This window comes from Centruroides sculpturatus, unplaced genomic scaffold (assembly GCF_000671375.1).
Source record: "Centruroides sculpturatus isolate CEXI.00-Female unplaced genomic scaffold, Cexi_2.0 scaffold954, whole genome shotgun sequence".
Lineage (NCBI taxonomy): Eukaryota > Metazoa > Arthropoda > Arachnida > Scorpiones > Buthidae > Centruroides > Centruroides sculpturatus.
In genome coordinates, this window is record NW_019385191.1 from 302,834 (window position 1) to 319,035 (window position 16,202).

At 29.3% G+C, this 16,202-nt stretch overlaps 1 protein-coding gene across 1 annotated transcript; it reads right to left on the reverse strand.

Annotated features, from left to right (window-relative positions):
- Nucleotides 1-337: 337 nt before the first annotated feature.
- LOC111635963 (tyrosine-protein phosphatase non-receptor type 2-like) lies at nt 338-14,870 on the reverse strand. Its single transcript, XM_023381108.1, has 9 exons — nt 14,808-14,870; nt 12,910-13,006; nt 12,573-12,673; nt 12,395-12,493; nt 12,158-12,307; nt 6,568-6,777; nt 2,471-2,683; nt 1,739-2,052; nt 338-1,659 (listed from the first exon to the last, which is right to left on the reverse strand). Exons 1-9 carry the CDS (start codon nt 14,868-14,870, stop codon nt 1,467-1,469), a joined length of 1,440 nt encoding a protein of 479 aa, XP_023236876.1. The 3' UTR covers nt 338-1,466.
- Between the last annotated feature and the right edge of the window lie 1,332 nt (nt 14,871-16,202).

Here is a 16,202-nt window from a genome sequence, read left to right on the forward strand (position 1 = left end):
TCTTTTTGGCTGCATTGAATATTTGTGCAATTTAGAATTTACAATCAGTTTTACGTCATACATTTAACTTTCCAAGTAAACTGAAAATTGTAAGACAATTATTCAAAAGATTTTTAAAATAGTTTTGGAGACAAAGCATTTTAATATTCTTTTAATGTCATTTTTTAATTAAAAAAAATTGTATTTAAGGCTTAAGAAAACTGATTTTTATACAAGATGGTTATATTTAAGAATTCAGGTGGTGCTACAACTTGCAAATAATTTTAATATATATTTTATAATAAATAACTTAGACATTATAATTGAAATAATTTATTATTCATTGTTAGAATAACATATTTAACTTCAGAAACAATCATCAGAATATATATCTTGTTTGCAATGAAAAGTAATTAAAAATAAATTGTAAATTGGACAATTTTATGGATTATACAAAAAAGGTTAGAAAATTATGGAATGAATTTGTTGCCTGTTTTTTTTCTTTATCAAATTTTATACAAATATCTAAATAGTTAATGCTCTTAAATGTTCAATGAATAAAATTTTTGTTTAACATCATCTACCTTAAAATTTATTTTATGATTGACTTTTAAAATATTTGTAAGAATTTATTAAGGAAAAAGATAAATCTACTTTCACACGAATGTGAGATAAAAATGTTATCCAGAGATTAAGTATATCTTAGATAAAAAAAATTTGATAAACTGATTATTTTAAATTAAAAATAATTTCGGTTTTAAAATTTGTTTTGATTTGAAAAACATTCTTGTACAGTTGTATATTGCACTGTCACAAATTGAGCTACTTCTATCAGTATAAATTGAATTACTGATGATGATTGCTGTACATAGTGTAATGTGAGTAAATAAATTTTTAGGATTTCCATCTGGTGACCAAAAATATTTTTGAAGTTGTACTTAAGAAAATATCAAAAATAAATATGATTAAAAATCACTACAAGTAGAAATCCTGAAAATTTTCAAATATGAAGTTGGCTTTTATATCACAAGTGAATTTCTTGCAAAAAGTCTATTTAGAAAAGAATCAAGTGCAAAAAGTTCTTTAACATATTTTAAAAAATTGATTAAAGTTCGTTTCTTTTTAGCAAAGTAGGAATTATTTGAATTATTTAGAAATTTTTAGAAAGACAACTGTGAAAATAAATGGAAAGTGTCTACAAAAAGTTTTCTAAGTCCATACAAATATTATAAAAATATTTTAGAAATTGAAAAATATATAAAACGTGGAACGTATCTTAGTATTCCATTGTATAAAAATGATACTTCTGCTGCATTAAAGCACATCACAACATAAAACTGTTCAGCAAATAAGCTGATTATAATGAGAAAAAAAAAAATCTTTCAACATAAATTATTTCGATTAATTTAAAAATGATACAGGATTGAGACGTAAAATTCAAAAAGTATCACGAATTCTTTTCTTTCTATTTAAATAAGGGATGGCATTTAGCTTTTAATGTAATAGACCAAAACTCCTGTCCCTAAAAGTAATATTAAACCACCTATAGAATATTTTATTAAAGATTTTCGACGTGACCAAGCTTCTGCCTCCTGCTGTTTCCTTCTGATCTTTTGAATCAATTGGTTTGTTTTCTTGATTCGTTCTTCTCTATTTCGTTTCCGTAATTGTGAATATTCACTGTAAAAAATTTATAAATTTAGAATTTATACTCAAATTTTATTTAATTATAACAAAATAAAAATTTTTTTAAACAAACCTTTCTTCTGTTGAAATTGTAGATTGTGGTTTAAGACTCTTTGTCTCAACAGTAGCATTCAAATGACTGCCTGCAGAATTCTCTATTGCTTTGGTGGTTGGATTTTCTGTTTCTGGAGGAGATTTGACTGACACGGGAGATAAATCTGATTTAAGTCGAGGAGGTAGTGGTGGAGGTTCAACTATTTCGTATTCTTTATCATTAATACCTTCAGATATATCCGATTCAATTTCCTCATTATCTCCTTCTGACATTGGCTGATGAGATTCTTGAGTGTCATCATTTTCATCTTTATTTACTAAATTATCTTCATCCTGTAAAAACAAAATTTGTCAAAAAATCATCATCATTTGTTTAACATTATTTGTAATTTTGTATTAATATAGCTGATTTTTCAAGTTGTTGCTAATAAATTATTTTAATAGAAAGAAAAACTTTTCAGAATATAACCTTAATTCTCTTAATCTTATGTTTATGAACATAAAGTGTAGAAAAATAAATAGAAAGTAAGGCAATTATTGTGAAAACTATTAAAAATGTTTCCATTCTGAGAATGTGACAATATTCATTTTAGAATAAGAATGTGCATGAAAAAAATTCTGAAGAAAAATGAAAAATAATGGACCATTCCTAGTAGAGGCTTTTCATTAAAAACAGCATTAATATGTAACAATTTCAGAATTTATCAGTAAACGTAACACATTTTTTAAAAATGTAAAAGTTGAAAAATACCTTTTTATTATCAATATTTTCATTAGAATTTAATGAATTTGCAATTTGTTTTTTATTATTTTCTCTATTTAATATTTTCTTTGCTCCTTCAATGATTGCTAAGTAAGAGAATCTTAACTGATCTGGTGTTTGAATTAAACCCATTCTATAACGTCGCATTTCCAGTAAAATTTCTTGAATGTTCACTGAATTTGAATCTCCACTTTCTTCAATCTGTTAAAAAATAAATTACATACATGCTTAAATGGTTTTCTTGAATTTATTACATATATTACAATTTTTAAACTATAAGAAACATTAGTATTAAAAATAATTTTGCACAACATGGTAATTTTCCACTCTGATGTCATGGAGATCTTATAATTGCCACAAGAGGTAATCATGACAAATGTTTGTCAGTTATTCATGACTGACAGCAAGTTCTTACAGCCTTGAACACCCATCTCCATGAGATGGTCATAGTGTCTCAGGTTAACATTTTAAATGTTTTTTCATGCCCAAAAAATACAGATAACAATTTTCTGATTCTTCCAAGAAACAACTTAGCTCTACCATCATTTATTTCTAGCTGAACTTGTTTCACATTAAACCACACTATCACAAATTCTGAAGAACTCTTTAAGGGAGCCCGATCAAGGATATTCATTGTTCTGTAAACAAAATAATACCTTGTAAACTGAACAATATATGATGTTGAAATTGACAACTGCAGATAAGACACATTACAAGAATTTTCATAATTGCCAAATTCAAGGAACAGCAATTGTGTGTGAAAAATCAGCAGAAACCACTGCCTTACACATGTTAACATGGATAAGGCAGTGATTTTCATTTGAACATGTTAAAATATTGCCTGTGATTATGTTAAAAAATGGAATTTTGAACACTTTCAAAATGAAAATTTGTTAAACTATTAGAAGCTTAAAGCTTTATTATTCTTTTCACCAAAATTGAAAAATAATTTGATTATTAGTGAGGTGAGGCTGAAGTTTTAAATGCGAAAATGCATACGCCGGACGTTCAGCGCCGCCTTCCTGTAAGCCTAGAAGTTTGACAATGGTGTTTGGATAGTCAGTGGAATCATGCTCGACATTCCAAACACCACTGTCAAACTTCTAGGCTTACAGGAAAGCGGAGCTGAATGTCCTGCATACACGTTTTTGCATTTAAAACTTCGGCCTCAACCTCGCTATTATAATTGCATTGAAAAACTATCATAACATATGTTTCCTTCAATGAACCATTCAAATATGCAGCAGCAGCACTGATTTACATATTCTTGTAATCCGCTAATATTCATTCAACACAAAATTTCACCAATAAAGATTTTTATGTAAGACTTATAATAAAGTACTCTTAAGATATTATTTATAAAAACATGTATACGTAAGAATTATAAATTGCAGTAGGAATAATTTTGCTAGAGAGAAAGTAGATAATTTATCTGAGCTGAATTATAGTAAAACTCTGAAATCCAAACCTATGCAAATCCAGACATTTTTCAACAATCCTGATCAAAATCTATGTTTTACTAAAAACTGCATCTTTGGAAATTTGGACTCCCATGATTCAAGATCAAGACAATTAATTTGAAGTCCTATATAACTTCAAATATATTCCAAAATCAAGACTTTTCATATACTTGTAAATGTCTGTTGACAGCTTACTTTGAATTAACATGTTAATTGTTTACATTTAAATCTATTGTATATTGTTCAGGAAAGTATTTTGAAATCTAAGTAATTATAAAAATAAAAATAATAGTATAAGTAAATATCAATTTTTCATAGCCTCTTTCACATTCTAAACATTAACAAAAAAATTTGAAATATTTAATGTTTCAGATGAATTTCTTTACTTGATTTTGATATAATACAATACAATATTGTATTATTACTAAGTATGAAATGAAAAATTATTGCAATCACCCAAAAACACACTTGTATTGTCTTTTGTATGAACAGCATTCAGTTTCTTACGTATTGCCACCACATAGAAACTGGATAAATGTTGTAACTGAATCTAGCCAAAGACATCCTTGGAGAATGTACCAAGTAACCACATAAAAGACATTTATTTTATTAGCTAAAGAATCAGCTAATGGAATAGATGTCTTGTTGTGGTTACTTGGTATGTTCTCATAGGGGGATGCCAATTATAGGAAATTATTCAGAAATACTTTGTAAATACTGGTTTTGAAGAAATTGAAAATGTTATTAGTGATGATATTGCCACAAAGTTTAATATCATAGGACACATTGCAGAGATAATGGAATCAGCATCCAGTGTAACTATTAAATATTTTGTAGAATTTGACAATTTAACTGGCTCTATATTTTACATCATCTATCAATGGGCATTATCATTATAATGTCCAAAAATTCTTAATACTTACCAAAAGAGAAGTTGTCATGTCAGAAATTGGCATGCCAACTGAAGGTGAGATTATTAACATTTTCTTTGCAATTAAAAAATAGATGCAAACAAAGGCACTTCATTTATATAATGAGATGTGCAATGTTGTTTATTTAGATTAAAAATGTCAAGAAAGCCTAAAATAAAATAGTATTTTATGAAGTAGCAAAATATTTGTCTGAAATGAATTCCCAAGAAATTTACTTCTAAAATACAGAACCTCTGTACAACTAAACACCATTTCTTTATTCCCTCAGTGTCCAGATTTCATGGTTTCGCTATAATTACAAAAATTTTCAATATGAAAAAAAAAATTATCTGAATTCATTCAGATAAACTGACTTAACTATGATTTAGAATCATAAAAAAATGTTTTTAAAAATGCTCATAGAAAAGTTCTATTACCAAAAACTTAATCAAAACTGAAAGATGTAATAAATCAATAATTTCAAATCTAATATTTATAGAAACCATAATTATTGTTCAATTTAAAAGGATGTTTACAGATACTTATTAAAATACCAATAAAAACATGTTATAGTTAAAATATTCTTAGAGCAAACTGGATGCGAGACAATGAAATTCAAAAACACATCTTATTGACTTCCAATAGTGGATTTTTAATACAATAAAAATGTTTGACCTATTCATTAGGACTCTCAATTAGAATCTACATAAATGGAACAAACTAACTGAGAATTAAGTAAATGTTTTCATGGGTCAAAAACATTTTTATTGTATTAAACCCAGTGCTGAAAGTCAATAAAAACATGTTATATAAAATAAAGCCATAGTAGTAAAGACAATTGATGATGCAGAAAAACTTCCTAATATGTAATAAAATAAATAATAATAATAAGGGCCAATATTCAAAAAAACTTTTATTCAAATAAATATATTTTTGTTCGTTTGTTGTGAAATCATATTGTAATATTTTCGTTAGAAGTGTTGAACACTAGATCGTGTTTTTAAAAGCAATCATGTGGCTTATTCTCCACCTTTTACTTAGTTGAATGAAAGTAGTGGTATTTCAACGGCGGCCCCGAGGAGGACCTCCCACTTATTTTTTTGATGGTCAGAATTTACACAATTACATAGCGTAGTTTCATGGCCTCTGATGGTGTTTTTAATAAAATTATTTTAAATATTTAAAAGAAAAAAAATTTTAATCTATAATATATTTAGCCAGTTTTTATTTATGTTTATGCTTACGTTTTTATTTATACAATTTTTTGAATTGAGTATGGCAGACTTTCTTTGAATTTTCTATTATGTGTTTCTTTCTTTGTATAGGATTTTGGTGTTCTCTTTATCAATATTACAATTATTTATGAGGCAACGATCGTGGAAGACAGACTGCATTTGGTGATATTTCATATCTGATATATGTTCTTTTAATCATATTTTTAGTTTCTGTTTTGTTTCTCCAATATAGACATTCAATTAAATTAAAGGTGAAGAATAAGCCATGTGATTGTTTTTAAAAACACGATCTAGTGTTCAACACTTCTAACGTAAATATATTTTTTTCTTTTACAATTAAATAATGTGGCTTAAAGCTATTCTAAAAATGATTTTTCTTATTTGATAAAGTATTGCAAATAGTATATAATATATAATATTAATTTTATATTAAAAAAACACACTGAAAAAGGAAATTATATTTAAACAAAAATACTTACTAAAACAAGACAGGAATCAACAAGACAAAAGGTTCCAGAGCGTCCAATACCAGCACTACAATGCACAATGGGAGGACCAACATCAGTGTTCAGAGCACCCGATTCTCGAACAGCCATCAGAAAATTTAGAAAAGCCGCAGGAGATTCTGGTACACCAAAATCAGGCCATGTTGTGTAATGAAAATGAAGAACAATTCTAGATTGTCCACTCTAAAAATATATTAAAAGTTAAGTTTAAACAAATATATTTTGTAAGATAAATCTAGTATTGCTATTTGAAATACTGTTTATAAAAAACAGTATTTCAAATAGTGATACCAGAGGATCAATAAATAACAAGGCAAAACTTACACTGTTGTAAAGAAATTTTACAACAAAATGATTTGTTAAAGTAACTCACTTATATGTATATAATAGTTTCTTAATCCCAAATACTGTTACTTATTCTAATAATTAGCATAACTGCAACATGAAAAAAGTTATAGACAGTGCAGTGTGCTGTTCATTAGAATAAATACATGTTACCTTTTAGAAAAACATTTAAATAGTTCAGTTTGCATTTACTTGGATATCAGGGTCATTAAATTGTGAAAAAATGTACACACCAGTTAAACCTGTTTAATTTAAACTTATCCAATAATTTGAATCAATTGTTGTTTCCTTTAAATTTCAAATTTGAATTACTATTTAAAAAAATAATTAATTAGATTTTTTTTATTAAGCATTTAGATAATTCAAAGCTAGTACCTCTCATACTTTGAAAATGAGAACTAAAAAAAAGAAAATAGTATGCAATTAACCAATTTACAAAATGCTCGTATGTTAGGTGTTGTGAAAGAAAGAGTGTATTTGCACATGCAAGCATGTTTCTGGTGTGTGGTTGAAATTATCGTGTTTCACAGTTTCGGTGACATTATGTCTAGATAACAAATATTTTTTTTAACAATACTTAAACACAAATTTGTGAGATAAGCAGTGGGTCACTGGTTAAGTCCCAATTTACCACTTACTCTGCACAGGCTGGTAAAACCCGATCTTGGGGTTGTTGGATGGCTAGGAGGGCAAATCGAGTGGGGAGTGCATCGGTAAGTCGGCAGGCGTCCTTGATTGACAGGAGACAGGTTAACAAAATAACAAAGCATTTATTGAATCAACAAATCTAAATTCTACAAGAGGCAAACTTACTACTAAGGTTAAATGCGGTTATATTAAAATATTTACAGAATATGGCGACTAATTTCGTAGCTATGTCACTGACCTAATTTCTAGTTCGAGAGAGCACTTTTACAAATTATAACCCCTAAATATCTCTCAGTGGAAGGAAGAGTTGGCGAACGTAGTCTGTTTCGTCTGGGTGCGGTGTCTTCCGTGTCTTCTATCCTCTCTCTGTAGCTGGATCAAGTCCGCTGTATGGAGGTTTGGGAGTCGAGGTGGGCACTATCACAAAGTATAACTTCTTATGACGAATTGCCCTGAGCTTCCGGAAATTCGAGCTTTTATGTCATTAGCGTGGGAAAACTGTCACGTGATTGACTTTTGTTGACAATGATGGTGCATTCTTCACACCTAACTGTAAACTTCCTCAGCTAGTTGTTATACAATTGGTGAAATCCGATCTAGTTCAAATTATTCGGGTTTTTTCCGAAGACAATTAACAGAAAATTTGGATTTTTAAAAAGCCCGTAAAAATCTGCGAGCTCACAAATTTATCTGTAAATTAATCATGTCAACCTTTTAAACTAAAGGTGTAAAAAAAGAAAAAAAAACCATTAGCAAAGGAACATGGAATATTGATGAATATAAATGTTGTTTGGACACTCCTTTTCTGCATCCCCAATAGCATTACACACACCTCTTCACTTAATGACCTACCTGTTTAATGACTGCTCTGACTTACAACCAGCTCTCCAGTGCAGGGAATCCCCCTTTTCAGCCTGAATCTCAGGAATCTCCTTTCTTAGTCTCATTCCTGCAGTATTTACTACATGAAGTATTCACAATCTCCAAGACTACATATTTTGTTTATAAATTTTTACTTTATTGTGCACCCCCATACAAGATGCTGGCAAAGATGCTGGATGCTCCAGATGATGACTTCATCTGGAGGAAGCACCAAGGATTGAAGAAAGATTATTGATTTTGAGATAAAAATGATTACTATAAATAACTATGAACTGATAAAAAAAACCAAGTTATAGCATGTGACCTGAAAGACAGAGGTAGTGTGAAAGAGGCAGTGAAAGTGTCAACAGAATTTAAAGCCATAAAAATTAAACAAAAAAACACCTCATTCATGAAATGGAGAAATTACTCTGATAGATACAAAAAGAATGCCAATAAGCCTTTTAATAATTCAAGCCAAGGCTCATAGTATCTGAGGATTTTGAAGGAGAGTGAAGATGAAAAATTGACAAACATTTAGGCAAGCCATGGATGGTTTCAACAGTTTTGTTCAACCTACATAATTGAAGTATCAGCAATTATGCAGTGAGGTGCACACTTAGAAGCAGTGGCAATATTTTTCGACCAATTTTATGAAATTATCATGATGAACGAAGCTAGACTTTTTTGGGGAATGCCCAAAAGGTCCTACATATAAAGAAGCCAAAACAATGTCTGTTACAAGGTTTTCAAGGTTTTAAGTGCTTACTTTCTTTTTATAGAGTAACTAATTTTTTTGATACATTAGTTTTTAATTGTTGCAGATTGTATTTTTATGTTCTGCAGTAAGAGATGAAAGTTAAAACAAACTTATCAAAGTGGAGTTTCCTTTAGACCTTTTCTTTACCCAGAATAAATAAGAACAATTAAGCTCCTCATTTATTGACCAATTTGCTTAACAACCAAGTCCAAGAATGGAACTCTGTCATTAAGTGAGGAGTGTCTGTATTCTAATCTCTTTTGAACAAATGCTTCATTCTTCATTTAAATTACCATTCAAAAACTAATTATATCCAGCAAAATATTGTTCTAAAAAAATTGTTAAATTTCAAATAACTAGAGAAAATAAAGTAGCGTGAGATCTGGAATTTTTAAGGGATATTTCATCTAATTTTCACAAAATTTTAACTTAATGTCTTAACACCATTTTTAAATCAACATCTCTGGAAAAGGGATAGAATGTCATCCTTACCTCCAGAAAAGGGATAGTGAACTTTTAAGTCAACTGTATTTTTTTCATACCTGCAACGTTAGATTGATGATGTTTAGATGGGCAAATGTCATTCTATCCCTTTTCCGGTGATTTGATTTAAAGATCATGTTAAGACATTAAGTTAAAATTTCGCAAAAATTAGAAAAAAAATCCTTTAAAAATTCCTGATCTCACAGTAGTAAATACACTACAAAATTTACTAGCTTCTTTATTTTCTTCTAAAATTTCTTAGCATACATAACTTTTGTGCAAATATTTTCAGAGTTAATTTGCATGCAGAAATGAATATGTAAGTTGACATTTAATCAAATAGTTTTTTGTTTTTTACTTTTACCCACCTGTAAGAATTCTTTATAGTTAAACACTATTTTATTTGATAGCAATGGCATCAGTCCTCCCAAATTTAATTTAATTTATAATAATCTTTTTATTAACAACATAAAATTAAAGAAATAATCAGAAATCAATAAAAGAATTTCAACCTAAAGTTATTTTTTCAGTTGTTACTTGATTGTTAGACAGGTGCCTTAAGGGAACTGTGTAACCTCAGATTTTTAAATGTTTAAGGAAGCACAAGGTTGAATACACAAGGTTGAAACTGAGTGAAGTGAATGCATCACCCAGTTTCAAACAAATTAAAATATCTTGTTGGAGTATCTATATGTTCTGTAACAGGCAGGATACTCTGTCATGCACAAGAGATCTCTAATAAGCAGAATAAATAGGAAAATCCCAAGTAATAAGTAGTCAGTTTTAGCCAGCATAATAGCTTGAAAAGTTGAAACAGGAGTAAAGAGAAATCACATCACTTTTATAAAACTAACACTACGTGTAGTAGTAGCCAAGACAGAAATTCACTGAGAACCTGGTAAAATTGAGTACTTAAGGACAAGCAAACTCATACTGCTTGAGTCCTATACATGTCTCACATAATGTACAATGTTTACTGTCCACTAAAGATGAGAATAAACTTTTCTGGGAATCATTCTTTATTTACAAACTTTAAGCAGTCAACACTTCCATATTGTCCTTTCTGGAACATTGGCTACATGTTTGCAAGCTTTTGTTCATGCTAGATGTAGCCAAGCCATTCACCACATATAGAACATAAATGGTGAAAATTATTAAGTATTCTCTGCACCTGTGTACACATGCAACATTTCATTTAGGCCTTTCATTATTTTTATTCCTATTTTTGTCTTTTTATGTAGTTATTTTTTAATTAATTTCCTGCTATTACCAATGTATCTGTAAAAAAAATGTTCCATTAAAATCTGTAAAAAGCTTTGTTCCATTTTTTTGTTCCCGAATAAGGTGGCAATGCAACAAGTGAAAGTGCTTGAATTAAATCTTTATTTTTTTTCACTTTTTCCCCCACTTCTTGTGTCTTAGTTTTTAATTCCTGATTCAAAATATCAATTTTATTTAATGATTGTGGTGTATGTCTCCACTAATTTTCTTAAAATACTAAAACAGACAAATTGTAATATCTTGAACATTACATAAATTAAGTTCATCTAAAAAACTCATTATAGACTGCATTTCTTACTAACTAAACACACTCAAGAATACCTTTTAAATATGCAGCCATATTTATTAAATTCTAACGTTTTCATTCATATTTAATGACCTTTATCAAGAATAAACGGAAAAAACAGAAAAAAATTGAACTCCAAACTCTGAAAAAAAGCCAAAAAAGATTAGCTATCAACTTCCAAGATGCAAGCAAAATATCGGCAGCATGGTGATCAAGCATATTATAAGCATCAAGAATGGTGGCAAAGCAGCAACTTATGTAAGGGCAGAACCCTTAAGTTAACGTATTTGCACAACACATTACATTTGGTACTTTATGTCTGTCTGTATTTTTATTGTTATTTTATATCTTGAACATCATATATTTTAACATTCTAATAGCTACTGTTGTTATATAATGACAGCCTTTACGTAGAGATGGCGCTCTTTATTCCCGTATAATATCCTTTTAAAAAACGTTCCAAAATGCCTGTATCGTTTATTCAATTTTTGTCAGAGTTTGGAGTTCGATTTTTTCTGTTTATTCTTGATAAAGATCATTAAATATGACCGAAAACATTAGAATTTAATAAATATGCCTGCATATTTAAAAAGGTATTCTTGAGTGTGTTTAGTTAAGTTCATCTATTCTCACCTTAGTTAATGTACAATTTTTTTGGTTAATCATTTACAGCCTAGTAAAAAAAAACTAATATTTTGAGTTACTGTATGCAATCTCATGTAGACCTTAAAAATACTGTAATATTGCAATATAAAGTGGTTTCAATATATAAAAGCTATGTATTTGTGGCACGATATACTACTGCTAGTGTCTGAAAAAGATTGTTTGCATATTATAACTAAGACTGTTACAATGTTTATAGAATATTTTAGAAAAATTTTCAGAAGTATTATACAAACCTGCAAATCAGTTAGTTTTAATTCCCCATAAGTATAATGTGAAAAGTCTTTCTTTTTCAAAAATGTAACTTTGAGACTGACATCATTTAAAATCATATCATCATCTCCCCCATTGCAACTTCCAAGAGGCCAGTACTGATGACATTTTACCTGAAATCATATTTATAAGTATATTAAGTGGGAACATTGAAAAGAAAATTCTAGGCATTAAATTTTTTACTTAAAATAAATTCTTACTGTATTTTTTTCTATAATCCTATTGAGCATTAAAACAGCTTTGGATTTTTGTTCCCAAACCATTAACCAGAAATGACCAGCAGTAACTGGCAAAGGACCCTGAAAAAAATATAGTTTTATATAATTAAGATAATAAAATTATTATTATTTTTTAACTTTTAAGTAACAAATTACTTACTTGAGTTAAAATGTAGGCACGTTTAGCAGCTGGGAGTGCAACAAGGCTAGCATTAATATAGTCTTTGTCCCCTCGTTCCAATCGCACACGACTGTGATCATCTATTAATACGTAACAGATTAAAGTGTCAATTTATTTAAAGAAAACTGTTTTAATGATATTCAAGAGCATTAAATTTTCAAAAAAATATTTGAAGGTGATCAACTCAATTTTTTTTTAAATTCAAAAATCACTAAAAAATGTTTTAAATGGCAAATAATGGATTGTTTTGAATTATAAAAAATTCAGAACATAATATAGAAACCAAAACAGTACAAAATTTAAGATAAACACTTACATGGGTTGACATCTCTGTAGCGATTTAAATTTTTGTTTTCTATTTTCTTGGCATCTTTATAAGAATAATCATAAATGCTGGACTGATACCTAATTTGCTGAAATTAAAATTATTATTTTATTAAATTCAAAAGTTTAATTTTTTCACACTTAAATCTATTTATAACACANAACTCATTCAGATTTAATTATTAGCACTGATAAAATACAGTAGAGCAGTGTTTTTCAACCTTCTTGAATATGCAGCCCCTTTACAAGTTAAAAAATTCTGGTGACCCCCCAAGGTCATATTAAAACTATATCAGTGATTTTAAAAACTATGTTTTTTATTTTTTTCTGTTGAGATCTAAATACTGATTGAAAAACCAATTGTACTGTGAAATAAACAGGCCCAGACTTCTCAACGAAATTGTAGTTTTTTTTATTGTAGTGTAGGACCTACAAACACTTGTCTTTTTCTTTTACCCACGACCCCCCTTGTAAGGCTTTGTGACCCCTCTGGGGGTAGCAACCTACAGGTTGAAGAACACTGCAGTAGAGCATCAATTATCCAAAACAATTTGGGANTAATTCTTTTTAAAGGGTGATTTAAAAGGCAGATTTAATTATTAGCACTGATAAAATACAGTAGAGCAGTGTTTTTCAACCTTCTTGAATATGCAGCCCTTTTACAAGTTAAAAAATTCTGGTGATCCCCAAGGCCATATTAAAACTATATCAGTGATTTTAAAAACTGTTTTTTATTTTTTTTCTGTTGAGATCTAAATACTGATTGAAAAACCAATTGTACTGTGAAATAAACAGGCCCAGACTTCTCAACAAAATTGTAGTTTTTTTTATTGTAGTGTAGGACCTACAAACACTTGTCTTTTTCTTTTACCCACGACCCCCCTTGTAAGGCTTTGTGACCCCTCTGGGGGTAGCAACCTACAGGTTGAAAAACACTGCAGTAGAGCATCAATTATCCAAAACAATTTGGGACTGGGGTTGTTCGGATAACTGATCATGTACAAAAAAAATATATTAAACACAAAACTGTACTGTATATATTTTCTATCATATGTCTTACAAATACATAGCTTACATAAAGTAGTACATTAAAGCAGGCCTACAGTTTAGGTTGGCTGGGAGGGGGAGAGTGCTGTAGTGCTACAGCACTAGCAGAAATTAGAATTTGCCGACTGGAATGTTTCGATATTCGGATAATCGATGCTCTACTGTAATATATTTCTAATTTATAAATATGCAATATTAAAAAAATTGGACCAACTTTGTAAAATAAATACAAATTTAATTTGAACTGTAAAATCTGAGATCATAAAACTATATATATATGTTTTATATTTTTTTGTTTAAATAAAAATACATCAAAGCAATTCATTGTTAAATAAAATTTTTCAGATTTTTATCTATTATTATTAAAACTTTATCCCATATTTAAAATACACATTTTTAAAAATAATTAACTATTGTTTCTCAAAGCAAGGTTAAATATTTTTTTCTTTTCTTTAGAATTGTTTTTAAAATACCTATTGTATGCATTTTTAATTGTAAAAATTTTAATTAAAAATTCTTAATTATCATTCATATATTTAAGATTTAAAAAATGCAATTAATTTTCATATCTAAAAATTTTATACATTAAGAAATTCATATGATCAATTTAGATGAAAAATATAACTTATACCCAATAATAACAAACTATTTAAAAAAGAATAAAAATTATTAATTAAGCTGTTATTTCAAATTCCCACAAATAATTCTCATATAATGAAATTTCCTCCTAAAAAAAAAGTGTATTATACGTAGTACGATCCAAAAGTTTGGGGACTTGGCTTAAAATTCTTTACCTTAAAAAGTTTATATTGCCAATGCACAACCACCCCCAAAGTAAATCACCTTGAGCAATGATACACTTTTGCCAACACTCATATAACTTCTGGAAGCACTGCTGGAAGCCATTTTTTGAAACCTCCCATAAGGCCTCCTGCAATGCTGCTCTCATCTCATCTGATGACACAAAATGGCAAATGCTTTTTCATTGATGGAAACAAATAAAAATCACATGGGGCTAAGTCCGGTGAATAGGCAGGGTATGGAAGCACATTAATTTGAGTTTTGGTGAGAAACTGTGTGACCATTTGGGACCAATGTGCAGGTGCGTTGTCATGCAGACGGTACCAGTCTCCACTTTGCCAGATCTGTAGCCATTTACAACGAATGAATTCCCTCAAATGACATAAAATGTCTAGATAATGCTCCTTATTTACTGTTCTGCCTTCGAGTATAAATTCTGAATGAACAATTCTTTCAGAATCAAAAACACCTCCATCATGACTTTCCCTTTGCTCGGTGAATGTTAAGATCTTCCGTTAAAATATGCTGGCAACTAGTCTTTGATAAATGAGTAGCCGCAGCAATTTTTTCAAGGGTTTGGCGACGATCATGAGAACACATTGAGAGATCAACTCAACATTTTCCTCATTCTGTGAAGTCGAAGGTCGGTCAGAGCGTTCATCTGCAATGGATTCTCGGCCCTCTTTAAAACACCGATGCCATTTATACACCTTTGATTTCGCCATGGTAAAATCACCATGAACCTTTCTTAGCAATTTTAAAGTCTCCGTAGGTGTTTTACCTAAACGCTGACAAAATTTAATGTTGCAGAGCTGTTCTTGAAACTCCAATTTTATTATGTCACAAAACAAAGGTAACTATCTCCAAAAGAAAACAACAGTACTTGCAGTTTAATCATGTGACATGGACAAAACCAACCTGAACATGTAGGAATGATTTGATAGAATCCATTTCATACGCTGTAACTTCAAACACATGCTTTTGTTGTCATACATTACTGCAGTCCCCGAACTTTTGGATCGTACCACGTATAAAGCTAAAGCTGGCTTCACTCACATAAAACATTTAAGTAGAAGAAAAGAATTTACATCAAAAATTATTATAAACTGCAACACAGATACACACTGCATTGCAAAGCAACTCAAAAGGCAAGTCTAGACAGATGATGATCAGACAGCAGAATCCCTTGTTTGAAAAATGTTGAATTATTCTAAACTGTTAATAGTTTTAAAGGTTTAAAAAAAATAAATAAATAAATTCAAAATCAAATATATTGCAAAAACTTTCATTTAATTCCTGACGTTATTGAGGATACCTTGAAAACAGCCAAACAGATAATTGAACTAAGCAATCTTGAAAATGTTAATAAGTTATTCAACATTTAAAGGTTAAGAGTTACAAATTGAATTTTTGGTTTTCAACAAAAAGAAAAAAAAC